General features: G+C 31.2%; 1 protein-coding gene and 1 pseudogene across 1 annotated transcript; one reads left to right on the top strand and one right to left on the bottom strand.

The window, feature by feature from the left end:
- The first annotated feature begins 13976 nt into the window (after positions 1-13976).
- Positions 13977-15667, top strand: LOC114404097 (class V chitinase-like). The gene is made up of 2 exons (XM_028367209.1): positions 13977-15072; positions 15504-15667. The coding sequence occupies exons 1-2, from the start codon at positions 13998-14000 to the stop codon at positions 15524-15526; spliced, it is 1098 nt and encodes a 365-aa protein (XP_028223010.1). The 5' UTR covers positions 13977-13997; the 3' UTR covers positions 15527-15667.
- Positions 15668-19991: 4324 nt separating this feature from the next.
- Positions 19992-25690, bottom strand: LOC114404104 (annotated as a pseudogene).
- Positions 25691-26092: the final 402 nt, after the last annotated feature.

The raw sequence follows: 26092 nt of genomic DNA, 5'->3' as shown, positions 1-26092 counted from the left end.
CCTGACCTCAACTCTCAAATGCAACGTGGTACCATCCCAAGGAAATAACCTAAGTGTGTCCACACAACACTCTCACTTAGGAAAATTAGATAGCAAGTGTCGAGATCACCCTGTCATTCACAGGTAACTCCCCCCCCCCCCAATGGTGATTAGCCTGTGTCTCAAGGGAGTTCCAAACCGAGTGACATGCCCCCAAGTACAAGCATTCCTCTTGATGAGAAACTACAAGACTACAAGTACTTACTGACAATGTTTATACTATTTCCATGTCATATGAAGTATGAAACATGGGCACCATCAATGCACTGACCGTGGATAATTAAAGATTCTACGCCATCCCCCTCTAGAGATGCTTAAAACTCTTTAACCACTTTATTTCCCCCACCAGGGATATCCAACAAGGTCACTGCACCCCCATGTACATGCACAACATACATCATCACAATGACATTTTCAACATCATCAGCATCTCATCTCAATATCATTATCTACATCAGCATTGCCTCATCTCATTTCAATGACATTATCAACAACAACAACATCATATCATATTAGCATAATCATCAATAACAACATTAACTCATATCAACATAATCATCAATGGCAACAGCATCCCACATCAATTAATATCCTCAATAGTAGTATCATTAGTAAGTTGCATACCACATATACATACATGAATAGTTCATGCCTGGGATTCACACTCCGCAGGTCTTCAGACCATACAAGTCTAATAGAAACAATAATGTTATTCATCAATGATAGATATATCGCATCCCATTAGTCAAAAATATTGTTTTCTTGAAAACCAGCATGCAACAGGGACATGCATACATCCCCATAGTTAGGCTCCCTGACCCCCAATTATGGTATTAAAAACTATAAATGATAATAAACTCCCCTCACCTATCACGAGCTCTTCGAAAATTCCTCTTTGCATCACTCAGAGGTCTCTCTCGTTCACGCTCGTCAATCCAATCGCAAGGTTCTATATAGCAAATTGAAAGAAATTTAGTATAGATTTCAAAAACAAGGTTAGTAACAATATTTGGGGTTAAATACCCTTGTCAAAACATAAAAGGCTGAGGGGTGTTTCAGATTCTACTAAAAGGAGACATCATTTTAAAATTCTGATCACGCCAATGTGACTGAGGTTTAGTGAAGGTCATGAAAATAACATCAATGTTATAAAAAGATAACTTTTACAAGCAATAAGAGTTGAAGGGATAGAGAAAAAGATGCATGCATAATTTATATTGGTTCAATTTCTAAGAAATCTACGTCCACTTGATCCATAGTAACCCATTAGAATCTTTCCACTATAATATTTGAGTTACAACCAAACTCACAAGCAAATGCACACTACAAATGCCTATACTCTTGAGAACCTATCAAGAACTAAACCTACATGTAGAAAACACACTAGTGCAGACCATTGTAAAACCTACTCAATGAAAACGAAAAATCGGAAACACAAATTAAGAAAAGATTTCACCTGATATGTGAAAATTTGAAAACATTTTCTTTGTAGTATCAACTTCCCTTCACGATGCTTTGCAAAGATCCATTGCACCCAATGTAAAATGATGTTTCCAAATAAGGATCAAAGTGGTGATGACACTCAAAGGTTCTAAAGTTCTCTCAATGAAAATATAAGAGAAAAGTGTCACACTCGAAGTCCTTTGGAAAACTCATTTTTATAGCTTTAGAACAAATATAGTTGATTGTCCTGTAGAGATAATCGACTAAATTGTTCTTTGCTTCACCTAGGTTTCCTAATGAATAGATAGTAGATTATATAACCATATAGTGAATTGTTTGGGAAAGCAGAAACTCATGAAACTTAATATAGTCGATCAGATACTAAGGCTAGTCGACTAAATGTGAATCAATCTCAATTCCAAAAGAACATAGGATCGATCTAGTCTACTATATCAGCATATTGTTGATTATATAGATGCAGAGTTGAAACTTCATGATTTTAAAAACTAAGTTACGATAATTTCAACTATTCAAGGCTAACAACCATGAATCAATGCAATGCCAATCATTTTGAACATGTTGAATTACATCTCCTAGTCTAGGATTCATGTATGCATGATATCACACACAATTAAGCATTAAAGCAATACCAATCATCATAATCAACTAGTGTTTATAAATTTTACAACTCATCATCAACAAAAAACTAAGAATCACAAAGTCTTCATAAATCTTTCATGTTTACATATGGGAACTCGGTTTATCTTGTATGTACCTTGGTTCTATTTTGTGAGGCACATGAGAACTAAGAGTATTATCTTAAACTTGTATATGTTATACATGTTTAAGTTTTAGTTTCATGTAGTTAAATCTTATACACTTATGTTCTAAGTTTACAAGATTTAGTAATATAAAAAGGAAAAATGTAACATTTTTTAGGGTGTTATAGGTATGTTATTCCCTGTCTCCATCCCCACTCAATAAAATTAAATAAAAAATAATAATTAAAAGATATGTTAATCTTACCCAAATTTGTAATTATTTAACCCCAAAAATTGTATAAGTGATGATTGTGAATTGGTATGAAAACAAGATACGGCGAGGATGAGTATGTTGTTTTTCATCTCTGTCCTCTTCTGTAACCTCTATCATCCTCATCCCCAATCTGGGTTGGGTATATTTGCCCTATCCCCATTTGTTTCTACTAAAACTAGCTACTACTTAAAAAAAAATGTAGATATTTTTTTGTGTATTTTTTAATTTAAAACTAATTTTATAGGTCACTAAATTGAATAAGCAATAAAAATGCAATGATTCATAACATAAACTTAACCTATTGCAATAAAAAGTCATGTTTGAAAAAATGATTAAATATATTTCAAAAATGCAAAAATAGTAGGAGCATTCAAATAGAGAAAATATATTTGATTATAGTCAAATAATAATTATTTTTTATTTTATTTAAAATATTTATATAATGGTATGATAAATTGATGTTTCAAAGCTTAAAAATGATTTAACTTATTTTAAATTCATTTTTTCTTGTAATTTTCAAATATGAAATAAAACAAGCATTCAATTATTTTGTAATTATACTCTATAACATATTAATTTGATAATATTATTTTATTAAATAAAAATAATTTAATTTACAAAATTATTTAATAAGTAACTTAAAACAATTTTTATCAAAAATATATTTGATAAAATAAATATAATATAAATTTTATATATTATTATAAATAATTAATATTATTATATAAATATTAATCAATAAAATTTTTCTTTATAAAATTAATAAACATGGAGTCAAAATAATATTTTATAATACTAATATTAACCAATTAAATTTAAATATTTTTTAGTGCAAAAGAATTGAGCAGAATAATATGAATATTATTCAAGAAAAAGATTTATTTAGTAAAAATGATTTTGTAGGATTTTAAAGTAAAAATAAATTTAGTTAATTAAATTATAATTAATTTGAATAAGTAATTATGTAAATTTTAAAGTGAAAATAAATTTTATTAATTAATTCATAATATTTAAAATGGAGAAAAAACTACAAGAAAAAGAGAAATTTTGGAGAGAGTAAGTAATTATGTTGTAATAAAATAAATTTGTGTGTCGAAAAACAATAAATAAATTATTATTAAGCTAAAAAAATAACGTAAACAGAACAAAAGAAAAGAATATAAAATTAAGAAAGAAAACAAATAAAAAAAAATAAGAAGGAAAAACATTAAAAAAAGAAAAAAAATAAATTAACATAAAAAAAGAAATAAAAAGAAAAAGAAAGAAAAAAAAAAAAAACTAATCGGTGGTCATATAACATATGTGTGCATCTCTTGACTTAGGGGCTTGTATATAACGAGAAGGATCTATCTCTTGTTTAATCGGTGGTCACGGTCAAGCTATTATATATCCTCCGAGTTAGAGGTAATTGCCAATTTGTCAATTGTCATTATTGATGGTTTTGTGTGCTGTTCCTATACGTTGTTGGAATGGTCCAAAATCCAAATAATCATGAATCAACAAAAAACTGTCCCGTAAGTAAGCGTGGGTGTACTAGGTGGAAACGTGGCATTGCATGCTTAATAGCCATTTTTCTTGGTGACTGGTGTAGCAGCTTGTGTAATGCATGGAAATACGTTAACAATATCGATATAGATAAATATTAATAACGTACATATTTTTAAATTTAAAATATACTATAAATTTATTTTATATCTTATTCAATAATGTCTATTAAATTTTAAATGTTATCATGGACAATAAATAAAAATTAGTGATTTAAATTAATAATAAAAATAAATACTTCAGGATATATATATATATATATATATATATATATATATATATATATATATATATATATATATATATATATATATTAAAGGGTTTTATTAATCAGTATCTTTTATGTATTGATTAAAAAACTAAAAAAATATTTATTGTGAAAATGATAAATGAGATAAAAAAACTTTATATATAATATTCAATCATTGTATGAAATTATGTTCATATTTTTAAATTTAAATCACATTACAAAGTTATACGGTATCTTATAATATGAAATGTTTATTTAATTGTAAATTCAATTCTCAAATAACCAAAATAAGTTATTTAACTTAATAACTAAAATGAACAATACCGTGCACCATAAATATTTTAAATTATAAATATTATACTAAAAAATTATATTTATCTTTTGTGGTATATAAATAATATAAATATACTAAAAATGGATTTTCAAAACTGGTTGAAATGCTTTCTTTTGTGATATGCATATTTATCTTAATACATTGACACTTCTAAATTCGGATTAAATATATCTATTTTGCAATTAAATGTTTATTTTATTTTTTAATTTAAATGATGTATTGACAATAGTATAAACTCGTGTTGGCAAGAGGAAATTTTTTAGCGGAATGGGAAGAGGAAAGATAAAAATTACAAAACAACACTTACTATTAAAATATCACTAATTTTTTTTCATTCGATACACGGAATATCTATAGAGTTTGAGTGTGTTTATTTGGACTTTATTTTTTTATTTAATTGTAAAAATGAGCGTTGACATCTAAATATATATGACATTTTTTACTTGATTTTTTTATATCAATCTAATGCTATAATTTTATTTTAAATATATTTCTTTTTATTTAATGGAAATGGATAATAAGACAATATTATATACAAAACCGTAACAAAATTAATACAATGAGTGTAATATTTAAATTGTGACAAAAACACATAATAAGATTGAACGATTTATTTAAGTTATGTCATTCACTCAATGTGATTACCCAAGTGTTAAAATAGGCAAAATAATTATTAAAGAGTGTGTCAAAATTTTATTTGAATTTTTTTTATCCAACTAATGACACCAATTTATCTTAAATGTGATTGTCTTTATTTAATGAAAATGAACTATTGAACTCACTAAGAATATGTTGAAATATGTGAAATCAGCTTAATATATTAAGTATCGTATTTAATATGTGCTATTCATCAAACATGATTTGTCCAAATATGAAAATAGGCATACTTAATTGTCAAAGAATGTGACAAATTTTACTTGAGTTTTTTTTTTCTTTTGTATTCAATTAACATCACTATTTATCTTGAATGATATTATCTTTATTGACCCAATATGATTTTCTTAAGTGTAAAAATAGGTATAGACAATTGTCAAAGGATAAAACTAAAACTAAAACATAAAAAAATCTCTATAATATAATAGCACGAGATAAACAAAGTGTGAGCATATTTATTTAAATTTTTTTGGTAATCTATATGTGATTTGTCCAATCATAAAATTAGACAAAGACTTCTCGACAACAATGTGATAGATAATATTAATAATATTATTAAATGATTAAATAAAATATTATTTGAATTAATAATTAACAATACTTCCTTGGTTTCTATATATAAGACACAAATATTGAATTCATCGAGACCAATAAAAGTAATTGAATTTATTAATTTCAATTAATATTATCATGAATTTAAATTTTATTTCAAAAATATTCATAGACTTAACTGATTTAAGTAGTTGTTATATATAATGATATTACTCATAATTCAAGGAATAATTATTTCAATTAATGAATAAGTGATAAAAAAAGATAAATTTAAACATAATTATATTAAAGTTGTATATATTAAATTTAAATATAATATATAAGAGTCTCTAAACACAAAAATAACCTATGATTACAAAAATTAACTAATCATCCCAATGGATTTGCCATAGGAAAAAATCTTCAATAATTTATTTCAATGATAAGAAAATAGAAAAAATAATTAAAATGAATATTATATATATATATATATATATATATATATATATATATATATATATATATATATATATGACTTTTTGGCAAGTTATGTTTATATTTTTTTTTTCATTTTTTCTATTTTTGTAAAATAAAATATTCATTAAATGTTTTAAGTAGAGTAAAAGACAGCCAAAAAATATATTTAAACTAAAATTATTATAATAAAATTATATAATTTCACCAAAATAATTTAGATATTAATGCATTTCAAGTAAATTATTCATCTCTATGAATTAAGTGATTTTATTTATTTATTTTTATATATAAAAAATACTCATCCATCCCTATCCTTATGTCTTACATTTTAAGGATACTCGTTTTTCCAAATTTATTATATATATGTATTTTTTTTAAAAAAAAAAGCTAGATTTTTCTTAAGCTCTGTAACACGATGAACACTAGTTAAGGTTCTAAAAATCTCATCATGCATCCTGGTTTGTATAAAACCTATATCTACTGACTTGCAAGGAGCATCATTACCCATTAGAACATTATCACCAAACTTCTTTTCATGTTATGAACCAACTTTCGTGTGGGCACATATATATGATAAGAATAACTTGAATCCAATACCCATTGTTCAAAATGTTGTTGTAGTTGTTCACCAACAGACATAACCAAATCGTTTTTAGAAGAGGAGTCATTCTGAATAATGGCGTAAGCAAAATCATTCTTTGCTTTCTTAGGACAATCTTTCTTCCAATGACTAGGTTCTTTGTGGTAATTACATATGTCCTTTGTCTTTCTTCTTCTCCTACACTTTAGCAGAATAAGCCACCGATAATCCGAATGCATAGACTTCATCACCATTCCCAGATTCTTTCATTCAAAATTCTCTAGAATAGAGATTGAACTTGACTTCTTCAAGTGTAATGGAATCCATGCTAACCCTAAGAGAGCTCACAAAATTCTCATAGGAATGAGGAAGAGAGGCTAACAGAATCATTGTCAGATCTTCATCTCCTATCTTGACATCAATGTCACGGACCTCCATCAGAACGGAGTTTTACTCATCAAGATGTTCTTTTAGTATGAATCTTCTCTCATTCGAAGACCAAACAAATGTCATTTCAGAATCAACATTTTAAAGTGTTAGTGTTTAATATTTCCCCCTCATTTCCAAAATTTTAAAATAGGATAGTAATTTATTTTGACACACTTTTTACACTTTCAAAAACTATGTCAAAAATTTTGTTATTTCCTAAACTAAATTACCCCTCCTTTACACTTTCAAGTAGCGAAGTGGCCATTTATCCTATTTATTATAAAGATTTTCTTGTTCAACACATATTATTTGTAGAAGAAAATTCTACTTAAGTCGAATTAGACCACTCGGGCTGACAAATTTCTCTAAGTATTGTATTTAACATAATTGTATATTTATATCTTAAATTCAAGATTATTGTTTAAACTAGAATAATCACACATTAATTGATTAACATGCTAAGTCTCATGTAATCTAATATGATTATATTAATCAACAAAAGAATACTATAATAAAATAATAATTTATTAATAATAATATATTACATTATAAATCAAAACTTGCAATTAATTTAATTTTTAAATGGTATTCCTAATAAATATTTATTATAAATATGAAATAACTACTAAAACATATAACTAGAGAAAACTAATGATGGAATAATTTATTCAAATGTATATTTGTTGGGTAATCAACACTCCCTCAAATAAAATTACTCACACTCAAAGAATCGTGAGAACACACATAAAGATTACACCATAGGAAAAATAATAACAAACATAAGAATTTGACGTGATTTAACATCTCTTGTCTACGTCCACGGAATCGCCTCAAAAATATTTTCAGTATCACAAGAATGATTACAAGATTGTAACTCACCCCAAATAGTGATGCAATCCTACCCCGTAAGGGCATTGGATAGAAGACTCCAAGAAGATTGAGCCAGAGATGGAAGAGAAGGCCTTAGGATTCTCATGAGCCTTAGGGTAGATTTCGGACCTATGGGCTAAGTATGAGCCCGCTTATCTTTGTACATATTAGATTAAGGTTTCATTATTTTTGGGATTTGTATTTAGGGCTCCATAATATAGGTAAGGTACCCTAGAAATGTAGGAATTTTCAGCCCTTGTATTTTAGGGCACCTAGACTAGTTTTTGTATTAGGGGTAGTTTTGTAATTTCACATGCATTAAGTGAATATTTGATGTGTGTGGTTGGAAATAAATTTAATTGAATTAGGAGAAGCCCAATCCAATTAAATTTTAGAGGGGGTGGTGAGTATTTGCTTGCTACACCTTATTGCCACATCATATAGTCACACTTTGTGCATGTCCTTCATGCTTTACATGCCTCATGACACCTAAGCACACTTAGTGGAGAATCTTGGACTTGATCTTGGATTAGTGGGCTGAACCATATCTAAAATTCACTAATCATAATTAGTGAAATTTTGGATCCAAAATTTGGCTCCACAAATTCAATTTCAAATTCAAGTGAAATTTGAATAGAAACAAACTCTATTTATTTATTTTTATTATTTTATAAAAACAAACTCTATTTTATTTCTTATCAAATGAATAAATAAAATACCTTTTTTATTTTCTCTCAAATTATGATTTTAATTGATAAAGTTATTTCTCCTTATATATATAATTATAAAAACCTTATCATTTTTCTAAAAAACTATTTATTTATAAATACAATCCTTTTTAAATTAGAGTAGGAAAAATGGGATGTTACAATGCTAGGTGCACCAGCATTATTGCTTGTGCACCCAACAATTGTTTTTAATTCCCTACATGCCCCTGGTGTCTTCTTCCTTTTGAAGTTGGTTGCAGTGTTATTTTTTCTCTTATGCCTCCATTGTTTTTTTCTTCACTTTCTCCCTCTGTTGTTGGTTCGTGTTGGTTTTTCATTGTTGAGAGAGTTGCTGCTTGGGTCGAGGAGAAAGTGTTATGGGTCGGTGGTGATTGTTGTGGTGGTTGTTTCATCGTCGGCGGCATTTAAGGTACACCATTTTGCTGGGTGTGCGTGAGTTGATCCGTATGTGTAAGTTATAAGTACAGATCAAGTTGATCCGTAAGATCTATACGGATCAAGTTGATCCGTAAGTTAAAATTACACATACAGATCAAGTTTATCCGTAAGAAACATACGGATCAAGTTGATCCGTATGACTCATACGGATTAACTTGATTTGTATGACTTATACAGATCAACTATGACTCATACAAATCAAGTTGATCCGTATGAATCATATGGATCAACCATGACTCATACGGATCAAATATGACACATACGGATCAAGTTGATCCATATGAGTCATTCATATCAACTTGAGTGAAGGGCATTTTTGCCCATTCACTTAAAATGTTGGGTGCACCAGCAATAATTGTAACACCCTGAAATATTATAAGTTATAAATCGATGTTTAATTGTATTTATTGTGTTGTTTGACTATATGATAGACTTGAATGAGTTAAAGTATGCCTTGAACTAGTCATGTGTGAATTTATTGATATGGATGTTGAATTATATGGAGTTTTGTTGAGCTAAGTTGAAAGTATGAGATATTAGATTTTACCAAAACCTAGTTTAGTGAAATCGCGATACCAGATTTGTTAATCGTTGGATCATCTTCAAATTTTGTCTGGATATACCAAAGTTATGTTTCTACAGTCTGACCATTGGGATCTTGAAAACAATAACTTTTGGTCTCCCGCTAAGCGAGAATGGCGCGCTAAGCGCAATTCCAACCGAGGGGAATTGCACTAAGCGACCCAAAGCTATGCTAAGCCTAATTCCAATCGAGGGGAATTGCACTGAGCGGCCCAAAGGTGCGCTAAGCGAGCCCTAGTGTAGAGGGGGCAGCGCTAAGCCTAAATTCTTGCGCTAAGCGCAAGAAGTGGACTTCGGCTTAGCGCGACAGGCCCGCTAAGCGAAAGTTGCAGGTTATAAATACGTCCTTAGCATGAAAAACACGATTTTCATTCTCCTCTTCTCCCAAAAACATCTCCCAAACCCTAAAACCTTATTTTCCACCACCCAAGACCACCGGTGACCGCTGTGAGCTGCCGTTGCTTGCCGTTGGACCCCCACACCAAGAGGAACACTTTAATCAGAGCGGAATCCTCATAGTCCTCCTCGAAGATTCAATGGAGAAAATCCCTTAATCCTCCATTTCAAAGTTTCTCTGAGGTAACCTTGACTTCTAAGCCTTCTCCTAACTAGTTTGAGTTTCTCTTAGTGTCTCTTATGTGTTGGGTACTGTAATAAGGTGTTTTTACACTTCATTTGAAAATGCCTAGAGAATGAGACATTGTAAAAGTTATCTTTTTATAACCTTGAGGTTATTTTTGCGGCATTCAATGAACCCCAGTCACATTGGCGTGATCATAATTTCAAAATGATGTTTTCATTTGTAGAATCCGAAACACCCCTCAGCCCTTTATGTTTTGACACGGGTATTTGACCCCGAATGTTACCTTTGACCTTGTTTTTGAAATCCATTCTAAATTCCTTTCGTTTTGGCGTAATAGAGACTTGTGTTGGACCGACAAGCGCGCACGAGAGAGACCTCTAAGTGACGCAAAGAGGAACTGATGAAGAGCTCACGATAGGTGAGGGGAGTTATTATAAAATTTACCATTTTGACACCATAGTTAGGGTCAGGGAAGCTAGCTATGAGAATATCTGCCTGTCCCTATTGCATGTTGATTTTCTTTCAAGAAAAACTATTTTTTTAACGAATGGGATGCGATATATCCATTGTTGATGAATAACATTATTGTTTATTAAACTTGTGTTGTTTGAAAACCTGGGGAGTGTGAGCCTCAGGCATGGAAAATATATTTACATGTAGAATGCGACTCATTGTTGATGTTGCTATTGGTGAATTTAATTGATATGTGGTGATGTTGATATTTATGATGATATTGGTTTGAGATGACATTGTTAATGGTGATCATGTCAACATGAATTGATGTTATTATTGATGGTTATGTCAATATGGAATGAGGTTGTTGTGATTATTGGTGATGTCATTGAAATGAAATGTTGATGATGTTGGAAATGCGTTGACAAGTGCATGTTGTGTATGTTCGTGGAGGGCGGAGTGCACTGACCTTGTCGGATGGCCCATTCGTGGGGGACAAGCGTTGTTAAAGAATCTAAGCATTCGCTACGGGAATGCTTAGGCGCTTTATTTGGGCCATGGTCTTTGGCACTTGCTTTTGGCCACGTTCATACGTTGTATGTAGGGTATGTTCATGGAGGGGGTGCCCACGGGAAATAGTATAAACTATGGTAATATGTACTTTGTACTAGGGGGTGTGTCACCTGGTAGGGAACTCCTTGTGGCCCCAGGTTGATCACCTAGGGGTGGGGGGGGAGTTACGGTGCACGACTAGGTGGCCTCGACAAATACTGCATGGTTTCCTAAGTGAGGTGTCGTGTGGACATGCTTAGGGCTATTTCCTTGGTATTGGATACGATACGTACCGCATTGCATCTGAGAGTTGAAGTCAGGTGCATGCATCATTCTGAGCAGTCTTGATTGGATCCATGGATGAATGATGTGTCTGATGAGTAATTGTTGAATGTGGACAATGAACAATTGTTGGATGTGAGTGTTGAATAATGAATGTTGTGTAAGCTCATGATGTTTGCTTATGTTTTCTTGCTAATCGTGATTATTTAAATTTAACAATAGTCCTTTTTATAATGAACCCACCCTTGCAATTTTGTATCGTGTGGTTGATACCTGTGATGATCGCGAACCTTGTTCGTGGGAGCAGAATGACAGCAGTAGGGGTGCAGGGATGAGATTCTGTTGAGGAGCCGCCAAACCGACATGATGATGTTGGGATTATTTTGGGGAGAGAGTTGTGTTTTGTTAATCAACTCCTCCATAGTGCTTCATGATTTCTTTTGTTGGATTAAGGATGTAAATCACAGATTTAATTATATGTTCGAACTGATTTAATCTTCATTATGTGTATGATGTGTACTGAACTATTATATTAATATTCATGTATTCGGTTAAACATTGGTGCGCGTTTGGGGACATATATATATATATATATATATGTCCCCAAACGCGCACCAATGTTTAATCGAATATTGTGAAATTCAAATTTACTACGATTTTTATATGCAAAATAATGGAGTTTTCATAAAAGAAAGAAAAAAAATTTAATTTTCCAATTATTAGAGTGATGATATCGTAGCGACGAGGCGGGTCGTTACAATAATGCTGGGTGCACCTAGCATCACCCACTTGTTTGTTGTCTAATCTCTAACGAGAGGCTATCATATGGGCTTTGTTATAAATATCAATCTTTCTTGACTTGTAATGAACTTGTGCTTCATGTCATGTTTTTATTTTTGGGTGTTACTAACTAGTGTTTCTAAAATATTGAATAAAAAATTAAAAAAAAAATATTTAGTGTCAATATTATAAGAAAGTGTATAAAAAGTCATCAACAACATTATTTTATGTGTTCTAATAAAAATATTTATATTTTTAATTCTTTAATCAATGTCTTAAGTAGGTGTGTAAATGATTAGAATTGGATTGTATTTTGTCTATTTTTCAACTCAATCCAATTAAATCTGATTAGGTTGAGTTGGATTGGATTTTTTAATTTTTGTTTGCAATTCAACCCAACTTTAATTAGAGTAGTTTGGGTTGATTATCGAGTTGCACCATTAAAAAAATAGTTTTACAATTACTCTTTGAATAGAAAAAGATAAACCATAAACTTGTGATCAAATTAAGTAACTCATTCATAATGATAAAATATAAAACTCAACCTATTTAACAACTCATAATATTCATACAACATAACATTGTCTTACAACTAAAAAAACACTAAAGACAACAATAATCACTAATCATAAAAATATAGAAGCCTTGAACTATATAATAAAGAAAAGTAAACAAAATTTGGATGAGCTTTGCTTACTTTAGAATTTTTATGTTAATTAGTATTTATTATTTAGTATCCAATCGGTATTTTGTTATATGTGTGCTTGTTGGATACTGATTGGAGTGAATTTTAATTGGATCCAAACCTTCAAACTCATTATCTAATACAATTTTAATTGAGTTCCCTAGCATAAAACCAATCTAACCCAATGATCAATCCAACCCACACAATCTACTTAAATTGGATTTGATTAGATGAGTTTATAGATTGAGTGGGATATGCTTATGCCCCTAAATTTCTAGGGATAATAGTTAATATTTATCTTTATTTTATTATTATCTTTTAGGCACGGGACACTCTTATAAAGAATATGTCGACTTGTTTGACACGTGTTAGACACCTTTTTTTATGTTTTTTGTTTTAATTTAAACACCTCTGACGCGATTTGGGCACTCTCCAACATGTCTTGTTCATGAATATGGACACTTCTGGTCATGTTTCAATTGTTTTCCTGGTCAAATCCTTTTTTAATTTGTAATTTTTTATTTATGAAATTATAAAACTTGACAATTTTATTTTTTTAGACAATGGCCGTGTCAGATTATTTCTAATCTTTTGCATATAAAAAAAATAAAAAACTTGTAATATATATATATATATATATATATATATATATATATATATATATATATATATATATATATATATATATATATATATATATCACCCATACATAAGAGGCACAAAGAAAATGGCCAACTCGAAGAACAATTTAATTCTAGTTTCCACTCTCCTTATGTTGCTTCAACTCCACTTCACCCCATCAAAAGCCGCCATCAAAGGAGGCTACTGGTACTCCGAAAGTGGCCTTGCAGTTTCCAACATTAACCCCTCTCATTTCACCCACCTCTTCTGTGCATTTGCCCACCTCGACCCCAACACCAACAAAGTCACCATTTCCTCGTCAGACTCATCTCAGTTCTCAACCTTCACTCAAACCCTCCAAGCAAAGAACCCTTCAGTGAAGACCCTTTTGTCCATAGGCGGCGGTTTCGGTCCTTCTTTGGCTGCAAATTTCTCCAGAATGGCAAGACAAGCCAACACCAGAAAATCATTCATAGACTCTTCGATCCAACAAGCCAGATCGAACAACTTCCTCGGACTTGACCTAGATTGGGAGTACCCTTCCTCGGACACAGACAAGACCAACTTTGCATCACTCATCAAGGAGTGGAAAGAAGCTGTGACCAAAGAGTCTAGAACCTCTGGAAAGGCACCACTGCTCTTATCTGCTGCTGTGGCTGGCTCTGACCAGATCACACCTTTAAAATACTACCCAGGAAAAGACGTAGCCAACAACTTGGACTTTGTCAATGTTATGGCCTATGACCTTTTCACCTCAGAAGGGTACCCCACAGTGACACAGCCACCTGCTCCTTGGAACAACCCTAGAGGCCAATTCAGTGCAGAACAAGGGGTCACGGAATGGAACAAAACTTTAGGGGTGCCCTTAAACAAACTGAATCTGGGTTTGCCCTTTTATGGTTACAAGTGGAGTTTGTCAGATTCTAATAAAAATGGACTCTTTGCACCGGCCAAGCAGGGACTTGGGGCAGTGAAGTACAAGGATATCAAGAATGTTGCGGCGCAGGTTGTGTTTGATTCCACTTATGTTACCAATTACTGCTTCAAAGGGACCGATTGGTTTGGCTATGACGACACTCAGAGTATATCTGCAAAGGTTGTTAATGCAAAACAAAAGGGATTGGTTGGATATTTTGCTTGGCATATTGAACAAGATAGCAACTGGGCTCTTTCTCAAGCCGGTGAGTACATTCAAAATTGTATATACCCGAGTCATCAAAATATTTTAAGCTTAATTATTAATTTGATGTTTAAATATTCTATTTGGTTTCAAATTTTTAAAAATAAATAATTTAATTTTCAAATTATTTTAAATGATTCAATTTAATTTTATTCTTTAAGTTATTAGAAATTTAAGAATAAATTAGTTCATTTTAATTGATTCAACCTTAAGGACTTAAAAACCAAATTATTAAACCTTTTAAAAGTTTAGGGTGAAATTGATTCACTTTTAAAAATTTGATAATCAAATTAAATTTTTAAAAAATTTAAAGATCAAAATTAAATTATTTAAAATAATTTAAAGACTAATAATTAAGTCAATATGAATTTTTTAATGTTATAGCAAATTAATTTATATGAACCATTCTAATGAGAAAATTTTATCTTGCAGCTTCTCAAGCATGGGGAATGTAGCTATGGATTTCGGACACAGACAGCTAATAAATTGAACTTAACAAATAAAACTGTATTACAATCTGCGTGCGCAGTACATTCATAAATATGAAATAAACTTCAATCTCAGCTATATGATATCAATGGGTTTTATCTTTTGCAGGCTGTGGTTCATTGTTGACTTCGGTACCGAAAAATATTTTGGTAGATATAATTACGATGACAGCTAACTTACTTTATGATCATACTAGTTGATAAATAACCGTGCATATGTATGGGTCACTTGTAATTTATTCTATACGAATTTTAATTTATTCAATAAAATAAAATAAAAATAAACACAAATATGTGTAATATTAATAATAATTAGATCTTTTGTATTTCATTGACGAAGATAATGTTAGTAAACAAAAGAAATAACCTAAACTTAATTTAGTCATTATCATTATCATTGTTATTCCAATTCTTTTGTCTTCTAATAATAATTTCCCAAATTTGTTCATGATGTCCGTAGTAGAATGAGATTTCATCATCATGAGAAAAATTACTATCTTCAAGGAATTGATACCAAGGTTGTAGAACATATGTTTGGTCAATTCCAATATCAAGAACAATAACATTCCACTGTAACAGAGGTTCAAATTTTCTAAGGATTGTCATGTGGTGATCGCAAACATTTAGATGTCTAGTTATACAGTTTGGAAGATTCTGCAAAAGAGGATAAATAATAATAATATTTAGTTTTGTATTTATGTGAGTCATAATAATTTTTTTTTATCATTACCAAAAGCTGCGGTCTGTCAATCATTGATTGTGTTATTTCAAGTGTCCAAATATGCTGCCTGCATATCATCCAGGGTCTTCCGAAAGTCTGGTGTTCCAGCGGTGGATTGAAATGAAGGTCGAATATTGAGATGTGGTCGATTGCAACAAAATGGATGATGGTGGATTCATAAATGGCCAATTCTTTTCTAAACTGTTTCAGTCCTTCAGCAAAGAAGATTTTTCCCTTATGGAGTCTGAGTTGGATTTGATATATAAGTCCATTATATTTGAAACAGACATATTCGGGATATTCTGGTGCCCACTGAATGTGGTAAAAAAACCAAAAAGAAATGAGTTTTAATCCAATACTACCCTGTCATTGTGGAATGTGGCTCTAAACTGCATGATTGCTGGTTTTCAGATAAATGGAAGTTCTACCTAGAATGAGATTGGACATAAAAACCAATATAGCTGTATTATTTAGATAGATAATAATCAAAGATGTGGAGTTAGGAAGAAACAAAGCAATAAAGTTTAATCTATGAAGCCGGTATAGAAAGTGTAAATATGGTTAGTCATTTTAGAGGAGTAAAATTGTCGAACAATATGCTGAAATGATGGAAAAATGGTGTCTATCCATGTTCTTCCTCTCTGCTGTAATTTAATTGAAACAAAGTATAAAAGCTATTCGAGAATAAAACAACTGATGGTCGCATCAACATAGTTTCATCTTAGACATTCCGTGTTGCAGTAATTTCATATTTATTTGCTGCCTATTTGATTGCTTATGTTTTACAGACCATGTAATATTCATCTTATCTTAAGCTTGATTAGCATCACAGATTAGCCATCTTGCTGTACTGGTTTTTTCACATTTAATTCAATTATATTAACAACTTTGTTAGATACTTAACTCAATTCTAATCTTTTGTCGTGTTCATTTAGTTATTTAAGCCTCTATAGGCATGTATAATTCTAGATTAGGACATTTAGATGGATATAACCTTGTACAATTGTTGATCAAACATATAGGGAATTAAAGAGAATTAAAGTTTAATGGAATGTTTTAAAAGAAAAAGTAATCTTGAGCTAGAGTGCTTTCATTGTTATGCTGATAGAATGACGAACAACAAAATTTAATGAGTGAGGTTCACATGCACACAATAATTTCATATTTATTTGCTGCCTATTTGATTGCTTATGTTTTACAGACCATGTAATATTCATCTTATCTTAAGCTTGATTAGCATCATAGATTAGCCATCTTGTTGTACTGGTTTTTTCACATTTAATTCAATTATGTTAATAACTTTGTTAGATACTTAACTCAATTCTCATCTTTTGTCGTGTTCATTTAGTTATTTAAGCCTCTATAGGCATGTATAATTCTAGATTAGGACATTTAGATGGATATAACCTTGTACAATTGTTGATCAAACATACAGGGAATTAAAGAGAATTAAAGTTTAATGGAATGTTTTAAAGATATATGTAAGAAAAAGTAATCTTGAGCTGGAGTGTTTTCATTGTTATGCTGATAGAATGATGAACAACAAAATTTAATGAGGGAGGTTAACATGCACAAATAAACACGATATGAAAAGAATAGTTGAAATAATCAGTATAGTTGATAGTCTAAAATTATTTAATATGGTTTCGTGAGCTAGGAAATTCAGTTAAGATCTAAGTTGTGATATGGCAGTTTTAGGAATGGGCAATCAGAGTAAGCAAGAACAGGAATGAAATCTAAAAAGCAAGAAAGGTTGAAGTTAAAGCAAAGCCATAACAAAATGGAAGGTGTGAGCAGGCGAAAAAATCGAGTGGAAGTGATGAAGATACAAAAATGATCAACAAACTGAGAAAAGACCAGAACAGAGGAAGCAGGGTTAGAATAGTTGAAGCAATGCTGGAGAATGCATCCCAACATGCATGAAACAAAAAACAAATTTCCAAAGCAGACAAACTGAAGGTCATACGGAAACAACAGTCCAAATAATTGATATAGTTCCTAATGTAGAATAATTTTAGACATGTCGAATGGATGTCAACTATAAAACATAAAATATATGGGTGCATGCATTCAAAACATTAACTGAGAGAGAAGAAAAAGTCGGTAAGGATTCCGCAACCAAGTGAGGAAATTTGAAATGTAGATAATAAATTTCATCATAGAATCAGAAATAGAAGTCAAAATCGGAAAGAAGAGTCAAGAATTTTACTTTGTTTGAAGCAGTTGATGAGTCTGAACTCATAATCGGAGCCGAGTTGCTGTTGTTTTTTAGCAAAGTTGAAAGAGGTTAATGTTTGTAAGGAAATGGTGTTTGTGTTATAAATTAGTCAGTAAAGTGCTGGTTAGCCAACAAATGTGACGTGAAGCGTGGCAAGTAAATTGGAAATCATGGAATATTGAATGTTGATCCAATAGATTGGACATGTAGGGGCAGTTGAATTTTGGTAATAATGAATTTGTTCCCTTACACCACTGAATGCTATAAATTATCCAAGAGCTGAATCATGGTTTAGATCGTGTGTATATATTTTTTTCTTTTACCATCTGTTTTTCCTTCAGTGGTTGAATATCATGAGCAATATATATATCTTAAAAAATGTAGCGAAGCAAAAGTGTTGTTTGTACAAATGTTGATGATTAAATGGAAGACCTGAAATATGGTGTAATTGATAAGTATTAGATGATATTTGTAAGAAATAAGTGTTTGTAAAAAAAAAGGTTTAAATTGTTTATTTTCATGTAAAGAATTTAAAGATTAAGTATCTTTTTTAGTTTTTTGTTTAAATGTATTTATAGTATTTCATAGTAAATTTGGTATTTCAGAAATGGCTAAATATTTAATCAATGAATATATGGTATAAATATAGTTTGTTTTCCTAAAATCATGTTAATTAAATAATGTGATTTAAGTTATTTATGTATTTGCTGGACAGTAGCATTTATCGAATGATTAAACTTGCTTTGGATGATTGTTAATATTGAATGCTGGCTTTCTATGTTACGTGTATATATATATATATATATATATATATATATATATATATATATATATATATATATATATATATATATATATATAGATTGTTGCTAGATTGCTGGACAGTACCAATTATTGAATGAAATATCAGGAAAATAGATTTGCCTTAGACATTTGCATCCTCTATTAATGTTAATTCAAAGAGTTTTAGGATGCCAATGGTTTCAGAATTTGGTGCAGTTATTGCAGGTGATATTGATGCAAATTCGAAGACAGATATTATTCTTACTGCAAAATTATGTGGTTGATGGTTCATGTGGAATTTTGAGGCTTCTATGTCCGTGTATGAAGAAGGGAAATATGAGGAGTCAAGAAATGTTGATGGGACAAAAACCAACAAAGGGATTATAATTGATGGCAGATATATTCAGCTCTATGATTCAGAATTGAAAAAAATACAAGAAGCACATTTAAATATTAAATGGTGTAAGCAAAATACTTGTATTAAATATTTTTTCAAGTACATGAATGAAGAATATGGTTTTGCCTATATCTTGAAGTTCTGGCTTGAGCTCTTTTTTTGCTGGATTATTTTGTAAGGTTGCAGCAAAAATGGAGCTATCATATGTAGGAACTGGAATTGATTTGTCGAAAGCTGGAAGCTATAATTTTGTATCTAACTGCATGTTAGAGAATGAATAAGCAACTATCGAATATTATAGCATACAAACTAATCATTGAGAATATATATGAAATGGATTTAACCTTTTAAGATTTGCAAAGACCTCTTTGAAGACAACATTGGTTGTAGAATTTGAATTTTTTTTGTCTTTGTCATGGATTAAAACTTTAAGGCCTTTTTTTGATTTAACCCTTGACAATGCCACATATAATTGTCCATGTGAGAAGATAGGTTTAGGTAAATAAAGGCCCACTGAGGATAGTGATTGACCTTGGGACTTGTTAATTGTCCTTGCATAAGAAAACATTATTGGGAACTGTCTTCTCAAAGCTTAAAAGGCCATGGTGATTGTGAAGGAGACATAGACATTCTTGGAATATAAACATTCTGACCAATATTTTTGCCAGAAATTATATCATTTGCAATCACATGTTTAGCTAAGTTTGTAACAATTAATCTAGTATCATTACATAGTCCTTGAGTTTGGTCTAAGTTTCTTAACAACATGATAGGTGATCCAATTTTGATTTTGATGTTATGATTCGGTAGATCGGGTGTTGTTAATGAATTAAGAAATTCTGTTGTTAGTGATTGAAAATGAGAACTCTTTAGTGTTTCTGATTTGTCCACATAATCATCACTTAGATATTCCATTTGGTCACATGTGATTTTTTATCAGGTTATCATATTGGATAAAGAATAAAAAGAGTAAAAAATTAGAAGATCAGTATGGAGAAAAAATACTTAATAGATTTGATTAGTAATCCTGCAGAATGTTTGATAAGAATGACATAGAGTCCAAATTTATATATAATAAGAATTAGATTAGGTAGTTATAATCACCTGGTATCAATGAGTATATAATCATTAACTTCTTGTACGATTTTATTTGTGGAAGCTAATATGGCTCTGGTTTGAAAGTATTCAGGATTGGTATGATGGTGAGATAAATTTGGAAATGTAGAATTAACTATTGTATAGAGTGGGTCATCATATTCTGTGATTAACAGATCTTTTGGAATTTCAATTGAACCATAGCCATCATTTTGCTGGCCTACAATTCCATCACCAATATTAAGGATCCACTTCGCAAAAGCTGCAGTTTCTTCTTTGTCTGTTGCATCTGTATTGGCTTCTAAACGCATGTTTTTTGACAGTGTCAAAACATGACAATGATTCCATAGATAAGATGAATTAATAGTTGAATTAACAATATCAGAGCGGCTACCCCTAGGAATGATTGGCAAAATTTGTCGGAAATCTTCACCAAATAGCATAACTTTGCCACCAAAGATTTTATCAGAATTTGATTTCGCCTTAATAACATCTCTTAGACTTCGATCAAGTGCTTCAAAATAAAATTTGTGAGCCATGGGGGCTTCATCCCAGATTATAAGACTTGCTTCATTCAATAATTCAGCCAATTGTGTTCCTTGATGAATATTGCATGTCGAGTCTTCAAATATAGGAACAGGAATTTTTAATTTTGAATGTGCTGTTTTTCCTCCAGGAAATAACAAAGAAGCTATGCCGCTAGAAGCAACCATAATAACAATTTTATTGCCAGCTCTCAATGAGGCTGCAAGTGTCTTCCAAATAAATGTTTTTCCTGTTCCTCCATATCCATGTAAGAAAAACATTCCACCTTCATTTTTATTGAAAGCCTGAATAATTTGGTTATAAATTTTTGCTTGTTGGTTTGTAGGCATAAAGATTGTTCTGGTTTTAATAACAGGTTGAAATTCCAGAGAGAAACACAAGGGAGGAAAAAAAGGAAGGCAAGTTAGTACAATAAATAAACTTGTCATTTGAGAAAAAAGGTTAAGGAATTCGGATCTAAGTTCTTCATTGTTGAAATTCAGCTAAGACAAAATGAGGTGGTTGTTTGCATGTGTTAGTAAATTTGCGTTCTCAGGATATGGCATGGAATAGTCTTTAAGTGATCTTTGATTGGCTTGTAACAGCTTTTCAACTTCAAGCAATACCAGATTCATCAGATTGGAGTCATCAATATGTAATCCTAAGACATTTGTAAAGGAAGTTAGATAATGTTTATGATTAAAGTTTTTTGTGTCAAGCTATATGTAAGCCAACCTGGAGTGTTTGATGATCTGCGATGACTATATACAATATCATCACTTAACCAATGCCATGTTTTTTCCCATACTTCTTCAGGTTTGTTCATGGTACCTGTCAAAAGTAATAATACAAAAAGATTCCTTAGATAAGGTGCTGAGCCCCAGTCTTTTGCTTCCTGGATTGCAGCAATGAATTCTCTATCATCTTGTTAGCAAAACATGCTTTTCTATATGTAGAATATTCAACACTATTAACTGTTCTGATATCTTCAAATGAGATTGGTCCTCTACAGACAGTCAACATCATCCTTAAATAAAATAATTCCCCTGTAGTTGGAGGAACCCATTGAAGTCTGCCAATAGTATAACCCTTTTTCCTAAGTTGCCAACATCTCTGTTTCTGGTGATACACGAACTTAGTCACAAATTCAGAATAAGTCAGGTTTTTACCTTCAACAAAAACTTGGTTTGTATTCATCCAAGCTATAAATTTTGATTCAGAAATGCTTGGGTTAGAGAGCAGATCATCAATATCATCATGGTCTTGGTAGAGAACGATATGTTGGCCTGGAAGATGGAACTGTAGCCTCTCTACAGAAGATTTTCTACCATGTATTGGAAAGCCAAAGATCCTCCATGCAGATTCATATGGAGAAATGTATCTGTAATAAAAAAATATTAAAAATACAATCATAAGATGATTTACATATTAAACTTGGTTCATACCTGCAATCCAGATATTCCTTGATTTCATCATTTGGAGTGTTTGCATACGGAACTGTTTCATTGTCATCATGTACCATCACAGTGGTAACTCTATCGTATCCTTTATTGATGTACTTGAATAAATATTTGATAGAAGTGCTTTGGTTACACCATTCAATATTTATATGTGCTTGGTATTTTTTCAGCAATTTTGGATTATAGGGTACAATACATCTATTATCAATTATAATACCATTCTTGGTTATTGTCCGACCAGTATTTCTTCTATGATATACAGGATAACCATCTCCATCTGTAAGAGTTGTGGCCTGAAACTTTTTTGGATAAAATCGACTGCATTTTCCTTCCTTCATGCATGGAGATGCAAGCCTCAAAATTTCGCATGGACCATGAATCATGTGATTTTGCACTAATATATAGAGTTCTGGATCATCTTTTTGTGAAGGTATTTCTACTGATATAATATGATCAATATCGTTTGGAGATGGATATTTGTTGTTGGCGTGTAAAAATAACAATAAATGGACATGAGGAAGCCCTCGTTTTTGGAATTCCACTGTGTACATGTCTGTAGTTGTTACCAAATATGATTAATAGAAAGGTATTAAAGAAAACATAATCTACAATAAATTGCTTATCTATTTGTAGCACTACAAATAGGAATTAGCATCAACTTACATGCGACGACTTTGCCTAGCAGGTGATTCTTTGTAAGGTCTGATAACATCTGCTCATATTTAAGCTTGAAAATGCGGGAGATTATTTCTGACCTATCTATTGCTGTCAAATTCAAAGGTATCAGCAGCCTATGAATTTCAGGCCAATTTGGATTGCAGGTAAAAGTAATAAAAAGATTTGGGAAGCCTACGTGACTGCATATAGCTATGCCATCAAAATAAAGTTGATCCATGTAACGTGGGCTGTCAACAAAGGTTAAAGGTAAGATGATCCTCTTGCCTTGGGCTAAACCTTCTATATTTCCAGCTTCGGATGACTGCTGCAAGCTACAGAACTTGTCAACTCTGAGTTTCTTTTGGTTGTTTCTAACATAGGAGAGTCTTTCAGATTCAATCATTGTGTATCCTTCAGCAACAAATTGTTGGAATAGTTTTCTAGAATGCAGTAGAGTTTGACCTTCATTGGGTCTGCATTGTAGTCTATAAGCAAACCACTCTCTCATTGTAAGACGATTCCTTTTTTTTTCTTTTCCCACTTAATGTGTCACGATGTAGAATGTCAGTCCTATATCCATCTTCTCCATAAGTAAACAATAGAGGATATTGTAGAGCTAGATAACTACAATGTAATTCATGTATCCTCTGTAATTGCCCATTTTGAGTTTCAACAATAATATCTCTGTTCGAATTTGCATCAATATCACCTACAATAAGTGCAACAACTTCGGGAACACTTGGTATATTATATGTACGACCATCTTTTTCTCGACCAGCAATCAATTTGAGTCTGACATTATGCACTTGAGTGTTTGTCAATCTATCCCTTGCCATCCTGAAACTTTTTGCATGAGCATTGTTTTCATCCAGCATTTTTTGCAAATTTGAGACAATATGTGCCTCTATTTCATTATAGTGGCTGAAAATCCAGATATTCAAATATATCAAAAATTAAGAGGATGTTAATGTAAGATAAACAATGGACATCAATCTAAATCAGGGATCTTATATTGGCACTATGTTGTTAACTACCTCATGGTGTTAATTCTATTTTGAACTTCATTTTCTGTTTCATAGATATATAATTGTGCTAATTTAGGTTCTTTTCCAGGCATTGGTAATAGACTTCTAATTCTATGACAGGGTTAACCCTGAATTCTGATTGTAGGAGGACCTCTCGAATGACCAATTGTTTTGTCAAATTTAATACCAACAAAAGTAAATGCGAACATCATGTTATAAGTTCTTATGTTCTGTTGATAATTTTTTGCATGAGCTGTATTTTGCTCAAATAGAAGTTGCTGTAGAAATTTAGGTGGATTTTGTAACAATGGAAGTTCAATCTTGCCACAACATAGGTTGAATAGTGGGCTTGAGCCATTTGAACGTTTTGATATGTTTTCATTATACCACATTTTAGCATTACAATGTCTACATTGTATGAGCTGGTCACCAAGATCAAAATATTTTGGAATAATAACATTAGATATTAGACCATAACCGTAACCATTGAGAATTTTTTTTATAGGAATGGCTAAAATAGATATAAGAACATTAACTAGTAGCGAACATCAAAATAGTTTAGAATATGTTTTATGGTGTCATTTAAAAAACAAAAACAATTCTATAAGACATTTACCTCCTGTGTCCATTGAAGAATCATGATGCGAGGATTCACAGTTTGGATATCCAACTGAAGAAATAGTCTCAGATTCTACGAAAGTTGCAGTTAGGTATTATGATTAGAAGTGAATTTAATAAATCAATGAAGCAGATTTGTAATCCTACCTTCTGCTGATCCAGAAGTCTCATTCTCAGATGAATCGCAGATATTAACTTCAAAATAGAAAAAGGATGATAGAAATAACAAATAATGATAGTGATTCAAACCGAATGCTGAAATGACATGCATTGCTATAATCTTGCATCAAATCTACAATTTCCTTACCTTTTAACAACAAACTATATATGGATATTGTATCAACATTATTTACTGATATGAGCTGAATGTAAAGATATAAAAATGTTAACTTTGATAACGCACAATGATCTTTAGCATCGTGTGGAGCTCGATTGGCAGTTGCATGAACACTATGAGGTGGTGTCTTTGGTTGGTTATAATCATCTTCAATATGGGATGAAGTTGGATTGAAACTTGCATGGACACTATGCTGAACATCAAAATGGACTTTTTGTTGTCTAACACGCTTTCTCTTGCTCCTAGCTTTTGCTGAATCAGACTTGCCTATAAATCTATGGTTTTCCATCTTCATGTTGTCTTCAGTTGATGATATTGTAGTTTATATTTGGATAGTGGAGTGTTGTTGGAAGGAACAATTATATTGCAAACTCAAATGGTAAAAGACAGAAACAAACAATGAGGATTGTTGAGGACGTTGTAGTTGAACTTTTTTTGGTTAAAGCTTATTCAAATGAGGTTTGTCATAATTAACTTAAGCAGTAAGTAATGAAATACAACTAAAAGAGTGTAATAACAAATTTGGAATTTACAGCTGGCAAAATTTGGATACTTTTAATTTAAATAGTAATGACACATGTACCTATAGACATGGATTGGTAAGATTGATAAGGAACTTCATATCAACTATGTTGCGAGCAATAGAAGTAGGGTTCATTCATTGATAAAATATTTAGCCTCAGCTTCTTTAAATTCA

The sequence above is a fragment of the Glycine soja genome, unplaced genomic scaffold (assembly GCF_004193775.1).
Source record: "Glycine soja cultivar W05 unplaced genomic scaffold, ASM419377v2 Super-Scaffold_81, whole genome shotgun sequence".
Taxonomy (NCBI): Eukaryota; Viridiplantae; Streptophyta; class Magnoliopsida; order Fabales; family Fabaceae; genus Glycine; species Glycine soja.
Note: the sequence above shows the minus strand (reverse complement) of the source record. Positions and strands in the feature narration are given on the sequence as shown.

Bases quoted from the DNA above. Each gene is read 5' to 3' on its own strand.
- LOC114404097 (XM_028367209.1), top strand. From the start codon at position 13,998: ATGGCCAACTCGAAGAACAATTTAATTCTAGTTTCCACTCTCCTTATG. The intron at 15,073-15,503 runs GTGAGTACATTC...TTTATCTTGCAG, and splicing joins CTGGGCTCTTTCTCAAGCCG to CTTCTCAAGCATGGGGAATG.